Source organism: Pezoporus flaviventris, unplaced genomic scaffold (genome assembly GCF_033815535.1).
Source record: "Pezoporus flaviventris isolate CSIRO_AGI_PZ_B2104156 unplaced genomic scaffold, CSIRO_AGI_Pfla_v1 ptg000002l, whole genome shotgun sequence".
Lineage (NCBI taxonomy): Eukaryota > Metazoa > Chordata > Aves > Psittaciformes > Psittacidae > Pezoporus > Pezoporus flaviventris.
The window spans coordinates 75414346-75435604 of record NW_026892550.1 but is presented as its reverse complement, the minus strand read 5'-3'; the positions used below and the strand labels follow the sequence as shown (position 1 = coordinate 75435604).

Genomic DNA, 21259 nt, shown 5'->3' with positions numbered 1-21259 from the left:
ATTTGTCCTGCCTGTTCAACTCTCATGTTTACAAAGGTAGTTCAGCTGCAGATGCATTTTCTGTACTCCTTAGTACTAGATTATGTCTAGTCAGGGTTCTGATGGCAATGGTGTGATTATCCCAGCAATGGCTGAACCTTTAAGATGTGAGAAATGCTGTGGAGGCAGTGAAGACTGATGCCTGTTCAAAGGGAGGCAGTTCTTGTGCCATGGCTTGCTTGGTGGTCTTTCAAGTCCTTCAAGCACCAAGGTCTTCCTTCAAGTCCTTCAAGTGGAGTTGTTGATCACATAAGCTAGGGCCCTAGAAATCAGTGGACAGGGCTTTCAGCAACCTGGTCTAGTGGAAGGTTTCCTTGCCTAAGACAGGGGGTTGGCATTGGATGATCTTTAATATCCTTTCCAAACCAAACCCTGCTGTGATTCTATGAAATATCTTTCATAGACTCGTCATGACTCTGAAGTTGGTGTTGCCTCTGCTCTCATGTGGGTGCAGGTTCCAGAGCCTCATGGCCTGTTTTTCAGAACTAGTGTTGAGTTTGGTGCACCCTGAAATTCATATTAGTTGGATTTTGGTTAGGTAGCATTCCATGTAGAGTGTTCCAAACACCATCTTAATAAGGAAGTGAGGAAAAGGCTCATTATCTTCCAAATCACACTGTCATGCTTATTTCTAATATGTACCTTAAAGCTTCTCTTTTGGTATATGCAAGGCTTTTCCTCACCTGTACTTGGCTTTTCTATGTACTTTTCTTTCCTTCTGTGCATATTTTGTTTGGTAGGATGGTAGCAGCAGTTGTAGTTTCTTGGTGGAGGACAGATTTATGCCCAGAAATAACACTACTTATACCTTTCTCTGTTATGTGCTTTATGTGCCCTGTGTAATTAAATCATAGCTATGTAATGTATCATCAGCATTTGAGGCAGTGCTCTCTTTATGAGCGCTGGAGTTGAAACTGAAATTGAAACCTGGAGCTTCAATTCCTAGCGGCTTGGGAGTTGTACAAATTAAACTGTTTTTCTTGAGCAATAGGAGCTGTTTATTTTCAGACTAGGCATTTCCTCAGTTCAGTTCCCTCACCCTTTTTAATCCTAGTGTTGGGCTCCAGGATAATTTGTTATGAAGATGAGCAACGTGATCTTCTGGTGAAGAGAAAACAAACCAAAAATAAACTTGAAAGAGAAGCCTGAGAGAACAAAATAGGGTTATATGTAATGGCAGAATGCAGGGGAAGGGCCGCGGGAACCTAAAATTAGAAGTTGGTTGGGATTTTTTTTAGACTAGGTTTAAAGGAATGAGTTGATAATGCTGCAGTTCTGCATGTTTTGCAACTAGTTGCAAGCTGGAAGAGTGGAGAGCTGTGCCTGTGAGTCTTGAATCCTCAGGGTCTGAAGGGAAGTTTCCCAAACTGGCTGTTAAGACAATTGCATGTGGCAACTGTGGATGACAAGTAGGATTACAAAAGCAATTGAAAACTGCAGTGTGGTGGGGTGACTTCTGGAGACTTCTGATGCACTGCTGCTTCGCAGCATGATGAGTAGTGGCTAGCATGGTCTAAATGGCATGCTCTGGCTTGTGCTCGGTTTCAGACTTGCGGAAGATGACAAAACACAGGAAGACTTGATTACTCCTGTGTTTATATTAAATAATTTCCTAGTGTTGGATATGGAATTTCTCTGACTTGAAAAGGGAAATAATAGAAAAATCCTGGAGGAAAGAGGGGTTACTGTTTAAGTCTATGGCTTTATCAACTGGAGACTACATTGTACAGATATTTTTGGTAGCATTAGAGTACCATCTCACATTGTGTGGACTCACCTGGCCCTAATGCAATTTTTCCAGCTTGATAATGTAGCTCTGTCCTCTAGCAATACAGTTTCAGGGCAGGGAAGTACAGCTTGCAAATGGCTAAACTACCTTTTAATGTGATGAGAAAAGATTTAAGCCTGGAGAAACAGTTACTGCTTTCAGAAACTAGTTTGTGCTGACTAACCCACAGCTCTTTGCTTCTAAGGAGGGATTAAGTACACTTTACTGCTTTGAGGAATACACTCTGTTGGGTCAATTGTTTCCTCCTTTAAAAAAATCCTTTTGTTTGTTTGTTTTCTTTCCCCAGCTGAGGTGTAAGGAGATCTGGAGTCTAAATGGTCTGGTAAAACACCTTTTTGGCAAGCAACTTTTGAAGGATAAGTCTGTCCGCTGTAGTAACTGGAAAGAGTTTCCACTCAACGAGGAGCAAAAATTGTACGCAGCCACAGATGCCTATGTACGTACAAGGAGAGATCACTGTTCTACTCATGTTAAGTCTTCTCTAGCATGCTGTTAGCTGCAGTTTTTAATGGCTTTCTGCTGTAGAACACAGTGAACGTAGGAAGACCATGAGGTCTGCTGTGGATATGGGATGCTTAAAGGTGGAAATGCCACCAGATATGTTGCTGTCTAGTTTCTTATCTCAGGTTTTTAAACCTCAGTGTTCATCCTGAGTGTCATAATATCTTCTCTGTTGAAGATGGTGCTGCTTGTACCTACGCTAGCCTGTTTTATTACCTGAGTCACTGAAAGAGGATACTGTGATGAATGCTTCACGTAGAAAATTGAATGTAGATGGAAGAAACACCATTCCACAGCAGCCTTGGGACTCCCATGGGGTCCTTACCTCTAAATATTTCATGGTGTTCCAAGTTTTGCCTTTTTATTGAAGTTTTTCCAGGAAGCAGAGCTCCTGGAAGTTTTGCTGTGCTTTGAATGTGCCAAGTTACCCAGGCACCAACAGTCCTCCTGAGGGATGTCTGTCCATTTGGACTTGCTTCAAGTTATCACTTCAGGGAAGTGAGTTTTGATGGAGCCATTGGGTGAATTTTATATATATCTTTATGGAGAAAGCCTAAATGCTTGTAGTATGATTATCCCACATGGGTGTAACATGTCTGGTGTGTATTTACATGCAATAATCACTTATGGAAGTGAAGAGTGGGTAATTACTTTTTGGTTCCCTTTTCTGCAGGTATTAACTGTAGCTGGTTAGCAATTTTGGCTGTGTTTTCTGCTGGGGGTTTTGCTCATCTTTCTTGAGCAGATTGTGAATCAAAATCCTTCTAAATATAATAGGTGAGATAAAATTAATAAGCAACTAGGAAGAAATACAACCTCCTCTAGTGGCTAATGTAGCAGAACCACAGTATGGATTACCAGAAAGAGTAATGTAGTTGGATGTGGATTTATGTAGCTCTGTAGAAGTGTCTGCTGCCTCAGTTTCAGAAAGAGCATTCTTTTCCTGCAGTTCTGTGAAGGGGGTTTACCACTGTGCTGCTGGGTGCTGCCTGCTTCCTGGGACAAGATGATTTTTTATGGCAGCAAAATAAAGTACCTTCAGGCTTTTATTTCTGTGTTGAGGTTAGACACTGGAAGGAAAGTGGGACAGAGGTCTCTGGTTTTTGTTCTGACTCAGGAAAGATTGCATTTTCTAGTTTAGCACCTGTTAAGACCCAAACCAGTAACGAAAGGAACTCTTTTTTTTTTTTTCTCTTCTTTTTTTTTATTGTTGTTGGTTTTCTTTTTTTTTCTTTTTTTTTCTTTTTTTTTTTGGTGCCTGGTGCTGCTGCTGTAACCAGCATTTTTCCAGGCAGTGCCTCCTTCTTGCTATGCTCTGTTCACCTCACTTGCCTCTTGGAGCCTCACAGGAAAACACAAGGCAGTCACTTGTTTCTTCCCTCTTTAAGATGCTCTTGTTAACATGGATAGCCTAATTAGCACATTCCTGGATTTAGGCTGCATTTTCCTGTTAGAACTTACTCTTCATATCAAGAGAAATATTAAGCACACAGAATCTATCTTAGTAGGTTCATAGCTATTCTCTTGGAGCACTACATTAAATCTGCATGAAGTGGAGCAGATGGTGAAACCGGGAGCTGAGTACTTGGAGCTCTCTGCAGTTAACTTGGTAAGATAACTGTGCTGGGGTCTAGATAAGAGTTTCTGCTACAATATGGATCCTTAGTCAGGCCTTTTGTGAAGCATTCTGTAAAATATTACCTGGTTGTGATGAGCAGTGCAGTAAGACAGCCCATCAGTGGTTGTGTGGCATGTACCAACAAATCAGGAGGGGATGTTCAGAATGTATTCAAGCCACAGTTTGCTCTGTTAATTCTTGTTTATTGTTTTTGCTTCATCTGAGATGATGCAGAGTACTGAGTGGTATTTTTTGTCATTATTTTGCAGGCTGGTTTTATCATTTATGAAAAACTGAAAAATATGAATAACAGTGACCAGAAAGTACTTTGTGGAAGAAGAGGTAAATCATACTTCCAAGCATAAGGAGTTCATTCAATGTACAGTGAAATATTCTATTTGCCAATAGATTTTTTTTTTTCATAGTATCTTTGTTAGGATTGTCTGGTTTCTTGGTGAGTGCTTTCAGAGAAAGAACAGACTGTAAAGGTTCTCAGATGTTCTCGTTTACCATACTGTGTATGTTCCATCATCATGTAGGAATGCAGTCTTGCTATGTTGTTTGTTTCTGCTGTATATAGAGGTGGTAAGAATTCCTGTTGTTATTCCAGTTTGTATATGGAAACACTTCAGTGAGTTAATACCAATTTTGCTGATGCAGGGACAAATATCTAGCTCAAAAAGAGGTAAGACATGAGAAAGAAAGCATGTTATGAAGAACTGCTTTTCTTGAGGTGTATTAATAGGACCCAAATTTATAGAGCAGCTTAGCATTATTTACTTGATTAGAAAAGTGGCTTGGAAGTCTCAGTACTTGTTCAGTTCATGCATCATAAGCAAAGTTATGGATTGCATGTAGCTTATGGTTGGAAAAAGAGGTGAGAAGTGTATTTCCGTTTTGTACCGGCTGAATTTTACTTTCCTATCAGCCAGAAGTGGCAGTACTATCTTAATATTAGGTGTAAATTTTTGAGTTTGTTTTAGTTGGCGTATCTGTGTTAGCAGCTCTTTTTCCTGGAAGCTGGAGCAAATACTGAGGAAGGATCACTTAGCAGTGGTCCAGTTGTATGTCCTTTTTACCTGAGCATGTGTAACCAGCCACTGGAAGAAATGCTTGGCCTCATTGTGTGTACTTGTCATTGAAGCACTGGAAAAGGCTGTCTTTTCAGCTCTACATCTTGTAGAACTGGAATTGCTTGAATAGAATTTGTTTGCATATAGCTGTTAGACCTCACCTGTTGTGAAATAACTCTGATGGTACTTCTTACAGATGACATGGGTGTGAAGGAGCGCTTGACTTCACTAGCTGCCGAAATAACAGACCTGGTTTCTTGCATCCCTGACTCTTCTGGGCAACTTGAAAATATGCAGAGGTTAGATTTTTGCCAGCTTGTCTCTCCTTTACCTATAATAAAAATGTTTTGGTCTTGATCCCTGAGGTTTCACGCAACAAAATGCATGGTTGTTAGCAGCAGTATCTCTGTTTTTCCAAGTAAAAGCATTCTATACTTGGTGGGAAAACGTTGTCTTTATATGTAGGAACAGAGGTTTTCACTGGTCTAATTGGAATGGGTTTGACACTGAACTTGGCTGAATCTGTTGGTTCTTGCTGAAATGCACAGCAAGACCTTTCATAAATATGTCAGGATTCTCACATGACTGACTGCTAGAAGCCTGGAGGCTTGATGTAAGTGTGGGGGCAGTACCACAAACAGTGTTTTCAGAGGGTCTTTACAGATAGTCTTCAGTGTAAAGAAATTTAATCGTCACAGATGTGGAGTGCCAGTGATATGAGAGAAGCTTTGGACAGACTGGAGAAACAGGGTAGAACACTCAGGTTCTGCTTGTGGCTGAGATGTGTAGTAACTGCTTTTATCATTTTGGTTTAGCTCTCTTGTTTTACTTTCTAGGGCTGCAGAAATAATAGCTGACATATCGGAGAATGTAACTGCCCTAAGAAGCACGCTGTTTGGTTCAGGTTGTCCTTCTGTAATGAAGAAGAGCTCTGGCAGAAGCCCAGTAAATCTTGAAGCGGAGTCAGCAAATGTTGAAGCACAGAAAGTTGAAATGCTTGAATTAGCTAAACAACTTGAAGGTGACTTCAGCGTCTGCTCTGATGCTACCCTAGCTGGCTTCTGGGAGGAACATCTTAAAGAAGAAGAGGCAGAGAGAGGCAGCGCTGTAGAAGATGGGGCTGCAGCAGCCAGCTCTAAGGACAAAGTGTACAGAGAAGACTTCATATCACTAGACATTACTGAGCAGGAACTTCAGGTCTTGGAATGTCAGGCTGCAGAAGAATTTGCCAAGGAAGCTGCAGCTGAGGTAATAGAAAAAGCCTTCGTTAATCATGGACACCCATGCAGGGGAAGTGATCTCGTCCTTAATTCCCCCAAGATTTTTAACAGTTCTATTCCTGAGAGACTATTACAGGGCTGGGAGAAGGGCTCAGTCTGGAAAATACCTGTGGGGGTAGTCAAGCACTGAGCTGCTCTTCAGTCATGGGGCTTGGAAGGATTCTGAGTACAGAAGCTCTAGATCATCTAATTAGTTTTCCTCTTTCAGTTGCTAATATGCTACCAAATAATTTCTGGCAGGATGGAGAGAAATTCTGCACTTGAGCTCTCTGACTTGGTCATGAATAAAAAGCAGATCTTTTTCTAAAGGATCTGTAAACAGCAATCCTTGTGGTTGCTGAATGTAGACTGGTGCCTCTTAAATCACATTCTGATTTTCTTACATTCCGAGTGTTTCACACCTGATGATACTACTGGTTTTGTCCCTTCCTCCAGGGCATTGTTACATTGTAATATTTTTCTAATTTATTTTTTTTATGGGCATGCTTCAGAGACTAATATTGTGCTTAGTTTGGTGAGAAGTAAAAGCATACAGAGAAATTGTGTACGGTATCTACAGAAGGTTGAGAGGTTGTGGGTAAAATAGAAATAACTTTGCTGATAAGAATAAAATAATTTATTTTTTCTTAGGAGGTGTGCTCCACAGACAATGAGCAAAATATTTCCTGTGTCATTGAAAGTGATGAAGAACTGGAAATGGAGATGCTTAAAGTGAGTGCCTCAGGGGTTTGGTTTTAATTTTCCTGGTAATGATAATGCTCTTGGGTCACAGTGGAGTATAGTGTAGTTCAGGGAAGGGGATATGAAGCAAAATTGTTCTGCTTATAGGAGGTGGACAGAAGACAGATGAACATGTGGATATGTGAAGAATTCAGTTTACTAGTGTTAGACTGCAATGTCATTTGTGTTCTGCTGTATCTTGACTATACCAGCTTGGACTGATCCACTCACTTGCTCTGCTTGTGTAGAAACTGGTCTTGCTGCACTTGTCATGCATTCAGGCCTTTGTCCAAGTGGTTGAGCTGACAGGGCAGTTCGTGTGCTACAGGTGCTGCTAACCTGGGCTGTAGGTCAAATTGTTTTGTAGCCATGTTTTGCAGGCTTCTTCATGTGATTTTAGTGGTATAACTTAGATTTCCTGAAAAGAAGATACAGATACTGAGTCTTATTTTTCTTTACCCTGGCTTTTCTCCGGATTCTCCAGAATAATATATGTGTTTGGAGTCAAATGACTGAATGTTTGCACCAGAGCAGTTGCATGTGTTTGTGTGCTTGTACACATGTGTAGTCAAGTGTGTTTCTTAGAGCTTGCTAGGATGCAAGACTCAAAGGTCATGGGGGGGGGGGGGAAGCACCAGGTCTCATCTAGATGGCTCTTAATGCTGCATGTCAATCTCCTGTAAATGCTGTTTTTGTCAAAAACATTAACTTGAATAGAAGATGTTTTGTTAGTGTTTGTTAGAGTACGTGAGTGTAACATGACATTGGGATGCCATCCTTTCTGCTTTTTAACTAGCCTCAATCAAATGTGTGCCTTCATCTGCTTAAGTAAAAAACACAACTGTTGATTTTCTCAAACAACAGATTTTAGTGTCTTCAAAACTTCAAAGACCTTTTTGCAGTGAAGAGACAAAAGCTGTGTTATTGGTATCCAGGAAATGGCTCTTGGAATTTGCATGCTACTGATAAAGTAGTTTGACCACTCTGCTTTTCTGTATGCTGTGTGTTGATAGATCTAAGTTATGTCACAAGCAATTTGAAACTCGTATGTCCCTATATCATATTACCTCAGACGTGCATTGTTATCTGCCTTTCATGCTCCGAAACAACTTTTTCTCCTGATTCTTAGTCTTTAGAAGATGTAGATGATGCTGAAGGAGCTTTAAGTGGAAGAGAGCCCAATAAACCTGGGAGAATTCCTGAAACAGAGTTGAACATTTCACTAGATGGTGATGGTGATGAAGATGAAGGTGTTGAGGAAGAAGAGGAGGAATGTTCAGGTATGTTTTAAATTATAATGCATGATTAAATAAAAAAAAATCTACTGTCAAGCAGGTGTGGAAGGGCATGGACATTTTGTGCTTGGTTTCTTAAAGCAAAAATTGGAGCTCATCTGGGTTTTGAAAGGTGCTTGTCTGTGTGTCAGGATGAAAATGTGAAGGTGTTCTCGGCAAAACATAGTTGAACCCTGCCATAATAGGTAGATGTTATGTATGCTTGATGGGAGTAAAACCGTTACGGGACATGGAGGCCATACAGAACTGAAGGGAATGATTCAGAACACAGCAGAGGGGAAGATGGTACCTTTCTACGTGATTTATTTTTGTTGTTCCTCTGTTGCTTTGTGGTAGAATTGTTAGGAAAATCTGGCTTGGACTTGATCTTGACTAAGTGCTTTGGAGCTGGCCCTTTGGGGACAAAGGAAATGAGGAACAGAGGCTGAAATGTGAGGTGAAATAAAGCTTGTTTTTTGTTGGTTTGGAGTATTCCTGTATGCAAGCTTCCTTCCTGGTTATGTAAGTTAGACCAGGCCAGGAGAAGGCCTGCTTTCTGCTTTTAAGAAGACCATGGGCTGCTAGTTGTGGACAGATGCATTATTCTTTCTTGTTCAGTTCATTTCTCTAAACAGCAGCCAGATAAGCTATTACAGGGAATGTGAGCTTGCCCAACAGACAAAAACTAGGTGGAAATGTCATGCTTTCTACTGCTGAATGTTAACTATATATTTCAACAGGTCTTGAATATGTTTCTTCAGTGCTCACAGCAGAATCAGGATCCCCTTGCGCTTTTGGACCATGAATTTGTTAGCAACTTGCAGTGTTGTGTTCCTCAGTGTAACTTCAGTAGAGTCTTTGTTGAATGCTTGCCTAGTAAAACATCTCAAGTATCATGTCCAGATATGTCCAAATAATGCAGCTACACATTACAATACTTATCGCTTTTATTAAGTTAATAATGAAGCAATATGTTCTCCTCTTCATGGAGGATCGCTGGGGAGCCCCTTTGCTTTCTTAATCCTTTATTCTAGCCAGTAAGTATCTTCAGAGTTTGACGTCTCTTTTCACTGGATTTACTTAAATCCTGGCACCCAGGCAGGCATCACTAATCTTGAGCAGACTGTTGTTTGTCAAGATAGTGCTTCATCTTCTTAAAATTTCATTCCAAATGGAACTTTCTATCTTCTCTCCCACTAAAGATCCATTGCTGCCACTACCTAGTGAAAGACACATCACCTGCCTGAAGACATATTTTGGACATTCTTCTTTTAAGCCGTAAGTATATTTTCTGTTAAAACGTAAACTCCAAGGTTCATTTTTTCCCCCTCCTTATTTCAACTGATTTTCTTATTACTTGAAAAACTACTAACAAGCTGAGACCTATACAAAATCTCTAGTACAAGAAAAGCTGCCTTTGCCACAACAGTATGTCAAGATAAATCTTACGGAGTGTTAAGTACAATACTGCAATCTCATAGTAGACTATGAGCTTCTTGACTTTTGCTGATGGCACATCTTCTGTGATTGAGGCTTTATTGAACCAGGTCTAGTTCAGTCTTTAAAGAGCAAGCCATAAACTGCACAGATGTTGTTGTCTGTGTGATAAGCTTTCATAGTCTAGTTATCCTTTATATGGTTCTAATTCAGGACAGACAAACTTCTAGCTGTCTTGTGTAGCATAATATGAGTGTACCATGTGCCTCGGTGCTTGAGCATTGCTATTACAATGAAGCTCAATCGGAATGGGATGAAATCTTCCTGGATGACTGGTGGCAGAATGTGTTCTGTGCAAGAAACAGCCTAAGAGCAACACTTGGGCAGGGGGAAACTGTTTACTCAGTATTTGGTAAGCTTTTGGAATTGGGGGCAGGGGGAGTTTTTAAATTGGCTTCACAGTTATGTACAGTTGCGAGACCATGGAAGGGTTAGCAAAATTGAGGTCATGTTGAATATAACTGTAGCAGTGGGGGGGACTGCCTGCAGCAGTTGGAATGTTTGAGTGTTTGCAGCCTGCAAAGACAAGATGCTATAAGGCAGCTGGAAGGGTTTCTTCAACCTGAAATTCAACTGAATATTCAGTTTAACAAAACTGCCATGTTAAGTTTGGTAGCAAAAATAAAATATTCCCTTTTGTTTAATTAAAAGGGTCCAATGGAAAGTGATCAATTCTCTTCTAGAAGACAGAAGAGATAATCTCGTTGTCATGGCAACTGGTAAGTTAACTTTACATCCTAAGAAGCAGTGAAACATCTTTTCCTTTTTGAGGAGAGTAGAACTCTAACTTGGAGACTGTCCACGTGGCTCACATGAGCAGGGTGCCCTGATTGAGACACTAAGTCTGAGCTAGCTGTGCTAGCTACTTGTTTTTCTGCCCTAGTTGTTGTCACTGATGGTGTAGAGAAGGGTATCAGATGGATGCTGACCTTATTTATGTTGCAACTTTATTCCTGTACTAGCAGAACAAACATCACTTCTTAGAAGGCATCCCTGCCTTTGTCAATGGTGTTGGAAATAGATTATCTTTAAGCTTTCTTCCAACTCTAACCATTTTATGATTATTGTTTTAGGGCTCAACAGGGTGTTAAAATTGTCTCGTACAGCTGTATGCAGTAGCTGCATAGAAAGAATGATGTCTCATGTCTGCTTTTCTTTAAGGCTATGGAAAAAGCTTGTGCTACCAGTTTCCTCCTGTTTACACTGAACTTGTGGGAATTGTCATCTGTCCTCTTATCTCCCTGATGGAGGACCAGGTGCTGCAGTTGATGTAAGTAGTACTAAGAAGCTGCTCTTGAATTGCCAGTGGAAACCAGTGGACTCTGCTTTGTAGTATTTCTTGGTGTTTAAGGTTGCAGGTTCCTACAGCAAAGCTGTGCGTCAGCTGTAAAGCATGTGTTTCTCACGGGACATGCATAAACTGTGTAAGCAGTCTAGGATCACTGGATTTGCCAGTTATGTGAATGGTAGGGTGGATTTGCAAAGGATCTGTGCTGGTGGGTTGTTCCTGAATGTGGATCCTTCTCACATACTTCAGGATTCATAGGCCCCTTTTTGTGAAGACTGAACTGATGAGGGAGCTTCACAGGCTATTTCAGCCTCTGAGAGTTACGTCAAAATTTGGTAGGGGTTCCTTGTGTTGGAGAAGTAACATCTAAGCAACCTGCAGCTGGAAGCTGTAGGCCATTCAGTTCAATGTTATGGCGCAGGCTTTGAAGATGAATGGTGTAGTAGGTCTCCTAACACCTGGCCTCTTTGCTTCTTTTAAGGTCTGATGGGGGCGAACTAGTGGGTGACCCTGAATTGCTCTTACATGAGCAGTTATAGGTGGTGTATTAAAATCAGATAGGTTTCTCTTGACCTGAAAATGCTTCCTTTTCGTGCACTTGCTTTCTGTTATAACGGCTATTCACTTCTGACACTTTTGCATTTAAGATGTGGTAATCGTACTGAATTGTCTAGTTCATTCCTTGGAAAGAGCAGGTCTTTTGTGAAAGAGAGGATATGAAGATTACTTTCAAGTAAGGAACATCAATGATGTGTGGTATTTTCTGCTGCACATCATGACCATGTGTGGATGAATGGCTGGGCAGCCTAAGCTGGCTGTGTAGCCAGCTTCTAGACTGATTATTAATCAGCAGGGTGTCTGTATGTATTCAGCTGCTTCTTTGGCTTTTATACTTTTTTTCTCAGTTGAAAGGGTTTATCCACTACTTTCTCAGCAGGTCTTTCACTCTGAAGGCCAAGGAGATTGAATTTCCACAACCTAATGCAGTTCAGTAATTTGTCTAGCAGTCTGGGTGCAGTTCTGCCAGGGACTGAAAGGAATGAGGGGAGAAGCTATCAAAACAAAGGACTGGAATAAAAATGCTGTAAATCATTAAGTTAAGAAGACAGGCATTGCAGGGTCCTGAAAGGTCAAATATCAGGTGGCTAAGCTGGTAAATGTAGTTAGTGAATATGTCATTAAAAAGCAGCCTCCAGATTGAAAATGAGCAAATGCAGCACCAGTAGCTCACAAAAGAGTGGAAGACAAGGCAAAAAAATTGCCAACTAGTAAGGCAATGTGGTGAACTGGGTAAGGTAATAAATGAGGAAAATGTGTTTACTGTATTTTCTTCTTTTGGACGTTTATTAGTAAACTTATGCAAGGGGAGTGGTCTTTATTTCTCCGATTCCTTATTGCACTAATGAATTGTGTATGGTGTCAGTGACAGCTGGAGGGGAAGCAAAAGAGTATTTGGGTGGCAGGAATAGCCAGTGATGAATCCAGCTTTTTCAACAGGTTTTTCCCACAAAGATCTGTTGAAGAAAGTAGTTTGTGGCCTCACAGCTTGGACTTCTTTTATAATGTGCTGGCATAGGCTGAATGCTAAGGCAGAAAGTGTTGGGAGTAAATCTGTTGGTGACTGTGCATCTTTATTTCTGCAGCATGTCAGGTATTCCAGCTTGCTTACTTGGTTCAGCTCAGTCAAAAAACATCAAAGAATGCATCAAAGGGTAAGTCTGAGCTAAGCTTTCTAGAACTGCAGGTTCTGATGTAGGTATGTTTGAGAGGTAGGATGTCTCCCTAATCTATTATCACTGAAACTCTTGCTTCTGGCTCAGACCTACAATGTGGCAGTCAGTGATACTGCTTGCATCCACCCAGCCTGAGTGTGTGTGAGTCTGTAGCCCATGGCTGGGGAGATGGGGCTTGTTGACTCAGCTTTATATTAGGATTTCTACACAATTTCACACATGCAAGATTTAGACCTGTATTTGTCACCAAATCATCACAACAGTCCCTCCTTGTAAATCACTGCTGGTTTTCCTGTCCTACTGTTACTGCCTTGCCTTCCTATTATTCAGGAGTGCTTTCTGTGGTCTTCACTTCCTTGATCTTGCTCCTATCCTGAAGTCTGTACTTGTGTTCATTTACATCTTCTAGGCAATCATGATTTTGGTTTTTTTGAGTTGTCTGGGGGTTTTCCTTCTGTGACAGTGTATTTTCTTGATGTTTCAGGGGGCAGTACAGAGTCATATATATGACTCCAGAGTTTTGTTCAGGGAACTTGGACTTACTTCAGGAGCTTGACCAAACTATTGGTAAGCTGGGGGTAAGGGTTGGTCAAACTATTAGTAAGTTGTGGTTGAGCTGGCAGGCGGCTTAAATGCCTAAATATTTTTAATCTTTTTTGTAATACTTAAATGCTTTTCACCAATTTCTTACTGCTAGTGGGTTCAAAGGTTACTGTAGTAGCTACCAGTAAATGGTGTCAGCAGATCCTGTTACTGATGGAAAAACTAACAAATCACTTAAGTGGCATCTTTAGTAAGGGGAATATTAAGCTGCCGGGAGCAGAGGTGCTAAAAACCTGATCTTGCAGTCACAGGAAGTGAAATGTGTATAAGTAGATGTTTAGCCTTTTAAGTGTTCTAATGTCTAGTCTTTCTCCCACTGTAACAATGAAACGTGGTTGTGAAATACTACAGAGGTGGTGGGGTCCTGGCACAGGGTGCCCAGAGGAGCTGTGGCTGCCTCATTGCTGGCCATATTCAAGGCCAGGTTGGATGGGGCTTGGAGCAACCTGGTCTAGTGGAAGGTGAGGGATGTTGGAAGTCTGAAGCTTGGAGAAAGAAGCAGAGATGGTTTGGGGGGATTCTGTAAAAGCTCTTTAGCTGTTTTTGCTTCAGAGGTCGTTATAAAAATGTACCTAGGGGTTGGTACAGCAGAAGGCATTATAGAAACAAATACTAAGCCGACAGCTGGTGCCTTCTCAGAAAAGCTTGGGATTGAGCAGAATAGAGTGTTTGTATTTAGTCAATTCCCATGTTTGTGGTGTTAATGTGTCCATGCTCTGGTTTTGTTCCCATCAGGTATTACCCTTATAGCTGTTGATGAAGCGCATTGCATTTCTGAGTGGGGCCATGACTTCAGAAATTCCTTTAGAACTTTAGGCTCGTTAAAGAAGGCTCTGCCATTGGTGAGGTTTTTATGTATTTGATTTCTAATGTAAGAGAAGAATACTATCTCATTTTGTATGGTAGTTTGAAATAACAGTCTTAATGTTGCTCTTGTGGTTTACTTACTGTGCTGGTTTGGAGTGTATATGGTCCCTGTCAGTGACCAAGCTGTGTGGTTTTGGGGGCTTTTTTGGTCTTTTTTTTTTTTTTTTTTTTTTTCCCCAAATGCTTATATGTAGGATATTCTGAACCTGGACTACCAGAAACTTCTGGAAATTAGATTACTTTGGATCCCTGTGCTGTCTAAGATGATGTCCCTAAGCTTCTGGTTTAATATTGAGGGATGTTTTCTAAACTGGTTAGCTCAGTGGCTTGTAAGAACATGCAACTGTGATTTCTAGACATTCTCCAAGAATTTATAGTAAAACCTCAAAAACTTAGATCTGAATGTTCCACACTCTTCTTGTAAGTGTTGTCCTGTGTTCCCTAAACTTAGCTAGCCATCTCAGAAAATGACTGTAGACTAATTGAAGATTTAACTAAAGAAAACACACATTCACAGTAAAACTCTGTATTTCAAGTGTTCTTTCTGTCCCTGTCTGCTCTCCTGAACAGTGTTGACCAAAGGTCTAGGAAGCTAAATAATAACTATATTTTTCAAGTAGCTGAGCTGATCCAGTGATTGTCAGCAGATAAAGGTGCCTGTTTACATCTTATTTCAGTTTTAACTCATGATTTTCCTTGTTTAAAACAAAAATCCGAGAGGTCTTAGACTTTCACTTTTCACTGTAGGTTCCCATTGTTGCTTTAACTGCAACCGCAAGTCCATCGATTAGGGAGGACATAGTGAATTGTCTGAAACTGAAGAATCCCCAGGTCACATGTACCAGTTTTGACAGACCTAATCTGTACTTGGAAGTTGGACAACAAAGTGGAAATATTCTTAGGGATTTGAAGCAGTTCCTTATTAGGAAAGGAAGGTAAGGATTTAAGCCTGTGTTCAGATATAATTGAGTATTTTGGAGTTAAGGTAGTGTGTACTAAGAATTGGTAGCAGTCTTAATCTGATTTGGTGAGGAAGAGCCTGGGCTTCCTCCATTGTGTGGCTCTGATATCATGCTAGTCACTTGTGCCCACCCTCCACTCCCAAGTTAAGTAAGGCTTTTAAGGCAAGGAGTGATGGACTCCTGCTGTCTGCATATTTCTTACTTGAGGATTTTTGGCATTATTTGATCCTCAGAGGACCTGCTGTAGCAATTAGAATGAATATGATGAATTGGCTGGTGTGTAACTGTCCATAAAGTGTTGCACAAAAGGTGCATGAGTCTGCTACAAATCCATGGTAAGATTTTTATTGATTTTATTTTTTTAATTTTTTTTTCCCCTTAAAACTAATTGCAGTTCTTCTCTGTTAGCAGACCCAGTGGTGTACCCATTCTGGTCCTGTTCTGCTTCTTGCAAGCTACAGTGTGTGCCTTTACAGCAATATACATGAATTTTTATCGCTCATTTGTCCCTAGTTACATAAATGTAGTCCTTTCAAAAGTGCCAGCTGTAAAAGCTGTAAAAGGAAATTGGGAGGTCTTATTCTGCTCCTTCTAGAGACCAAAATCTTGTGCACTTTGCAAGGTAAACTTAAGAGTACCAACGGGGCCCACAAGAAATGTGGAGAGGGACTTTTTCCAAGAGCCTGTAATGACAGAGCAAGGGGGGGAAGGGCTCTAAACTGACAGAGGGGAGATTGAGATGAGATTTTAGGAAGAAGTTGCTGCCTGTGAGAGTGGTGAGGTGCTGGAACAGGTTGCACAGAGAAGCTGTGGCTGCCCCATCCCTGGCAGTATTCAAGGCCAGGCTGGACGGGGCTTGGAGTGACTTGGTCTACCGGAAGGTGTCCCTGCCCATGGCAGGAACTTGGAACTGGATGAGCTTTAAGGTCCCTTCCAACCTAAACTATTCTATGATGCTAAGTCACTTCCAAGTCCTTTTTTCCAAAGGACAGACAATTTGTGTATGAGTGGACCATTTAAAAATAAGTTTAAATTTCTGTATCTCCAACTGCTGTATTGCCTTTTCAACTAGGTCCAGTCAGACATTTAGTGGAAGAGTGGCTTCTTCTGTTCTGTGTCTTTACATGTTGCTATTACTTCCAGCAGTTCTGCATACGAGTTTGAAGGGCCTACTATCATCTACTGCCCTTCCAGAAAGGCCACCGAACAGGTTGTGTCTGAATTGATGAAACTCAGTGTGGCCTGTCGTGCATACCATGCTGGTATGGGAATCAAGCAAAGGAGAGAGGCCCATCACCAGTTCATGAGGGATGAAATTCAGGTATGTAGGAAACTAAATCCACTTGGTCCTATTTATAACTGTAGTTTCTGGTAGAGGAAAGAATTTGGGAATGTCAGCATGTTTGCCATTTGTCTCCAGTTCTGGGCAAAGAAATTGCTGGTCTAAGCTGACAGTAATAGGATTCCTGGCTGATGCTTCAAATTCCTTCAGTAAGTCTCTTAAAAATGTGTGGCATCTGAGGAAAATGGTGGTAGTTGGAACAATATCATCAGTTCTGTGAACTGCTTTCCTCCAAAGCAGGCACAGTTACGCTTGTGTTACCCTTCAAGATAGATAGGTTTTTATGCTTGCTGTTTGAGAATAACTGCTTGAAACCACTCTACGATTTGTCTCTACACGTGATCACTGTCATGTTTATATTCCTATGCTCATACTCTGGCCAGCATCAGACTTAATGGTAGTACTGTGAAAGTTAAGTGTGAGTTGGAAGCCACTGTAATTTAGGCTTAACTTTGAGTCCATGGCAAAAACTTGTCACCAAGTGTATGAGCATTAAGCGAGGCATATTCCTGATGCTCATTTCAAAACTTTCAGTGTGTGACTCCTGTTTTGTAGTGTGTTGTAGCCACAGTGGCATTTGGAATGGGCATCAATAAAGCAGATATCCGGATGGTTATTCATTATGGTGCCCCTAAAGAAATGGAATCCTATTACCAAGAAATTGGGAGAGCTGGTCGTGATGGGCTTCCTGCTGCTTGTCATGTCTTGTGGACTGCATCAGACTTGGCTTTCAACAGGTAAATGACTGTAAACAGCTGCTTTGACACAAACAGCCAAAGCATAGAGGAGCAGGGTGGGTTTTGTTGAAGATGTGATGTATTTTTCAGAATGGTTCCAAGTCCTTTGCTGCATACACACAGTACGAAGTATGACATACTTCCAGAAGGTAGTCCACAAGTGCACTAATGTTAGTTTGTCCTTGTTCCAGTTCTGCTTTCTTGAAGCTTTGCAAGGCAGCCAGTGACAAAATGTGGTCACTTGTCCTATAAATTATCTGGCCTGGTTTTAGATCCATCATCACCCCTAAGAGTGCCAATGCTGTAGAATTAAGCATGTCTAAATGGAGAAATATGTATTCTCTTTTTTATTCTGGGTGGAGGAGTCCTGGTTGTAGGAGTCTCCTGTTAATTTTGTCCATGGTTGTTGCAGGACCACAGAAGTGTCGGTACTCAGTCATTTGAGCTGGTCAGCATGCTGCCAGCATCTGTGAGATCTATACTTTTTTTTTTCTGGGCAGGCAGAAACTTGCTTTGCTCAACTTTTGAGCTGAAATGGTGAAGCTATGTTAATGTGCTGCCCGACACCTGTGGTTTTGGTTTGGTTTTGATGCCATGTGGCACAGTGAGTGTGGTGCAGATAATAGCTCAGGTTTGGCTCACACAGCAGCTCGGAGCATGGGCAGAGCAAGTGTTCCATATACCTTTCCAGTACTCCCAGTGTATTTTCTCAGTTGATTGCTTCTAGTGATTACTATAAATTATATAAAATCCGGCAACCTTTATGTTTCTTAAAGACTATCCTGACATACTCTGTAATGTGGCAGTAGCATTGGTGAGAACATGCCAGAGTCTGGAAAACTAGAGATACAGAAAATGCCCTCTCACAATGCTCTCTGCCCTTTCCTTCCTCCTCTTCTTTTTTGCCATGGATTTCTGAAGCTTAGTAGCCTGTGGAGTTGGAAGAAGCCTCTCCTGTTTTGAATAATGGTCATACTTAGAGGAATATGAATGAGGCACTCTTCTGAGCATTCTCCGAGCTATAAGAATCAAGCCTGTGGAGAAATAGGCAGGCAGTTTGGGTCTGGTTTTGACAGGATTTTCTAGCTGTTTCTGGTGAATTTGACTTAGGCAGAGGTCTGGCATGTTTCATTTTTAGTGTGGGACAGGGGAATAGTGGTCATGTTTAAGACTGCTCTATTTTCCTTTTGACTGACAGACATCTTCTGAGCGAGATACGCAATGAAGATTTCCGTTCGTACAAACTGAAGATGTTGGGAAAAATATGGAAGTATCTGGTGTCAAATAGCTGCAGGAGGAAGTAAGTACTAGAATCTATTTAATGCTTTGTCATTTGAGTCAGTTTTGACTGGAGGTTGTAACCACGAGGCATCTTATATTGACCATGTGCTCTGCAAGCATGTTTTATATGAAGTAGCAGTTATCAAAAAATACAGCCTTCAGCATATTTATACATATTCATCAAGTATTTCCTTATTTACTGTTCAAAAAAATCCCAATCTTTCTTTAGAGGAATCAAGGCCAAATAATTGGCTCCCCAGTGAATTAACTAATGATGCTAGTTTCAACTCTGTTTTCTGCAGTAAATTTAATGTGTAAATTCTCGGTCTTTTATTTAATTCCTTACATTCCCTTGGATAGAATTATTCTGTCTCATTTTGAAGACAAACAACTCCGAAAGGTTTCTTCTGGCATCATGGGTACAGGAGATTGCTGTGATAACTGCAGGTCCAGGTAAGCTTTCTTCCCTGAAGACTGATATAAGACTTTACATTCTCTCAGGCTGATTTATGAGGCAAATAATCTGGAAGAATTGACTTTTTGTGCACCTGATCTTGCAGATGTTCAGCCTAAAGTTTATCTCTGAAAAACTGTCTTTAACCTTCTCCTAAATGGTTGAGCAAGCCATGAGGCAGCTTGAAACTAGACTGTGGGAAAGCTTATTAACAAAGGATGGTGACAGTTCCTAAAAAAGTTCAGAGTAACACTCTTAAGATGTGAGATACACTTCTGTTCATCAGTTTAAGACCTGCTAGGTAATATAATCCCTAAAAATCCCCACCCATAAGTGGAGTGTGATACCACTTATGATACCAAATTAAAGGGAGTTGTTCTCCTCTTCCAGCGTGTTCTTTCTAGCACTGCTGATAACCTCATAGGTGTGCTGAAAGGAAGCCCAGGGGTCAGCAGTCACACAGGTATAAGCAGAATCACTTTTGGTTTCTCCTGTGTGAATGTACATGCTTTCCCTGAAGTTTATAATAAAAGGTTCTTTGTTCTTGCTGTTAGCCTGATGCTTTTTGATCTGAGACAAGATGTTAGGCTTTTCTGTCTTCTGGAAAAAATTTATCAATTCAGTTACATGTCCTGTATGCTCAAGGATGAAACATCTTTGCCTGGCCTCTACTAAAACTAAAGAAGAAGAGAACTTGAGATATCATAATTTCAATCCTTGCAGTCATGCTGCTGTGTGACTGAAAGAGCTGCATAGTGAATTTGTGTTGTGGAACTGAAATCAGATGCCATAAATCACTGTCCTTTTTCTCCTCCTGAGAAATGATTTGTGCTAATAACTCTTCAATGATTTCTTTGAGTCAATAAAGGTATTAATAAACCCTTGAAATGCGTTAATGGTATTGCTCATGCCTTCTGTTTTTATCCCCTTTGTTACCTAAAAAAGCAGCCAAAGAAAGTCTTTGCTATTGGGTGCAATTTAAGAAATGTCTTGTGTATCTAAAACGGTCCATATATTAAAATACTAAATTCAGGAGATTGCTGAGTCAAGATTTTTCTGTCACAGCAAGTACCATGAAGAACTGCTTATTGTATTTTTGGGCAGCTGTGTTAGCCACAAGTGATTTTGACTTTTTCCTTTTCTCATTTTTTAGGCCTAGTTCTTACACTTAAATGTGTTCAATTGTTTATATTCATGTAACTTGAAGTGTGTATTTTGTTTAGTTATCACTTGATATTTCAAACCAAGAGAGTGGACTCGATTTGTATGTGTGTTCAACTTGGGTTTTTTTGTGTGTTTCAGGGTGTCTTGTTTTTCAGTTCCCAGTGATTTTGACGGTGGTTTACAGGACTTTGGGAAGCAAGCATATCAGCTGCTGTCTGCAGTGAGCACTCTGGAGGAGAAGTTTGGAACTAAAGTTCCCATCCTGTTTCTTCGAGGGTCTGTAAGTGATAGTAAAAACCTTTTGTATGTGTTCTGAGAGTGGAGGAACTGATAGGTGTCCCTTTTTATTGATATACCAAACAGTACTTTGATGTACATGCATCTAGAAGTGTGTATACACACATTTATTTAGTAACTCTTTCTCAGAGAGCTGGATATCTGTAGAGAGTTCAGCAGCGCTCTCCACGCAGTAAACTAGCTTTTTTTCTTTAGGGCAACAGCCATAAAAGTAGTGAACCTGAATACATGTTGTATTTAATTATGTGCATGTACAGCAAAGGAACAGTTTCTACCTTCAAACTCTTGCCCTCTTAGATTTGTTTTTTTAGGAACGAAATGGAAATGTTCAGCACTTTATGGCCTAAGAGTTCAGGTTAGAAATAGTACCTGCTATTTTCTTGTGTGGAGCTGTCCTGTATTTGGTAGGTCATTTTGTGTTGATAACTGACAGCTGTCTGTTCAACACATGAATGCCAGCCCAAGTATTGGCGGGGATTCTAAACCTCTTCCTTGAAGGCTTGAGGTTTTGTTTGCTTTGTAGCAAGTTTGATGTTATCCTGGAAGTAACTAAGTAGTTTTTTTGGTGTTTTTTTTTTTCTAATGAAGATGCATGATTTCCATTATCCTGAAATGAATAGCTTTTTCTGCATGAAGAATAAACTCATCTTTGCTTGGTAATTAGTTGGTTTATGTTTGAATAAAGCAATTGATGCCTTGCCCTCTAGCTTTGTTCTAGTGGCTGACTTGAAGTAGTAAGA

The 21259-nt window shown here is 40.6% G+C and overlaps 1 protein-coding gene across 1 annotated transcript in view; it reads left to right on the top strand.

The window, feature by feature from the left end:
* Positions 1 to 21259, top strand: part of WRN (WRN RecQ like helicase) — a 45933-nt gene that overhangs the window by 8241 nt on the left and 16433 nt on the right. Inside the window, exons 6-23 of the mRNA XM_061463839.1 lie at positions 2115 to 2264; positions 4217 to 4289; positions 5217 to 5319; positions 5857 to 6268; positions 6931 to 7011; positions 8150 to 8300; positions 9497 to 9572; positions 10443 to 10510; positions 10953 to 11061; positions 12723 to 12791; positions 13297 to 13379; positions 14151 to 14257; positions 15030 to 15217; positions 16388 to 16565; positions 17142 to 17323; positions 18522 to 18623; positions 18965 to 19057; positions 20361 to 20502. Coding sequence (XP_061319823.1) covers positions 2115 to 2264; positions 4217 to 4289; positions 5217 to 5319; positions 5857 to 6268; positions 6931 to 7011; positions 8150 to 8300; positions 9497 to 9572; positions 10443 to 10510; positions 10953 to 11061; positions 12723 to 12791; positions 13297 to 13379; positions 14151 to 14257; positions 15030 to 15217; positions 16388 to 16565; positions 17142 to 17323; positions 18522 to 18623; positions 18965 to 19057; positions 20361 to 20502 — 2367 coding nt within the window. The remainder of the gene's footprint in view (positions 1 to 2114; positions 2265 to 4216; positions 4290 to 5216; positions 5320 to 5856; positions 6269 to 6930; positions 7012 to 8149; positions 8301 to 9496; positions 9573 to 10442; positions 10511 to 10952; positions 11062 to 12722; positions 12792 to 13296; positions 13380 to 14150; positions 14258 to 15029; positions 15218 to 16387; positions 16566 to 17141; positions 17324 to 18521; positions 18624 to 18964; positions 19058 to 20360; positions 20503 to 21259) is intronic.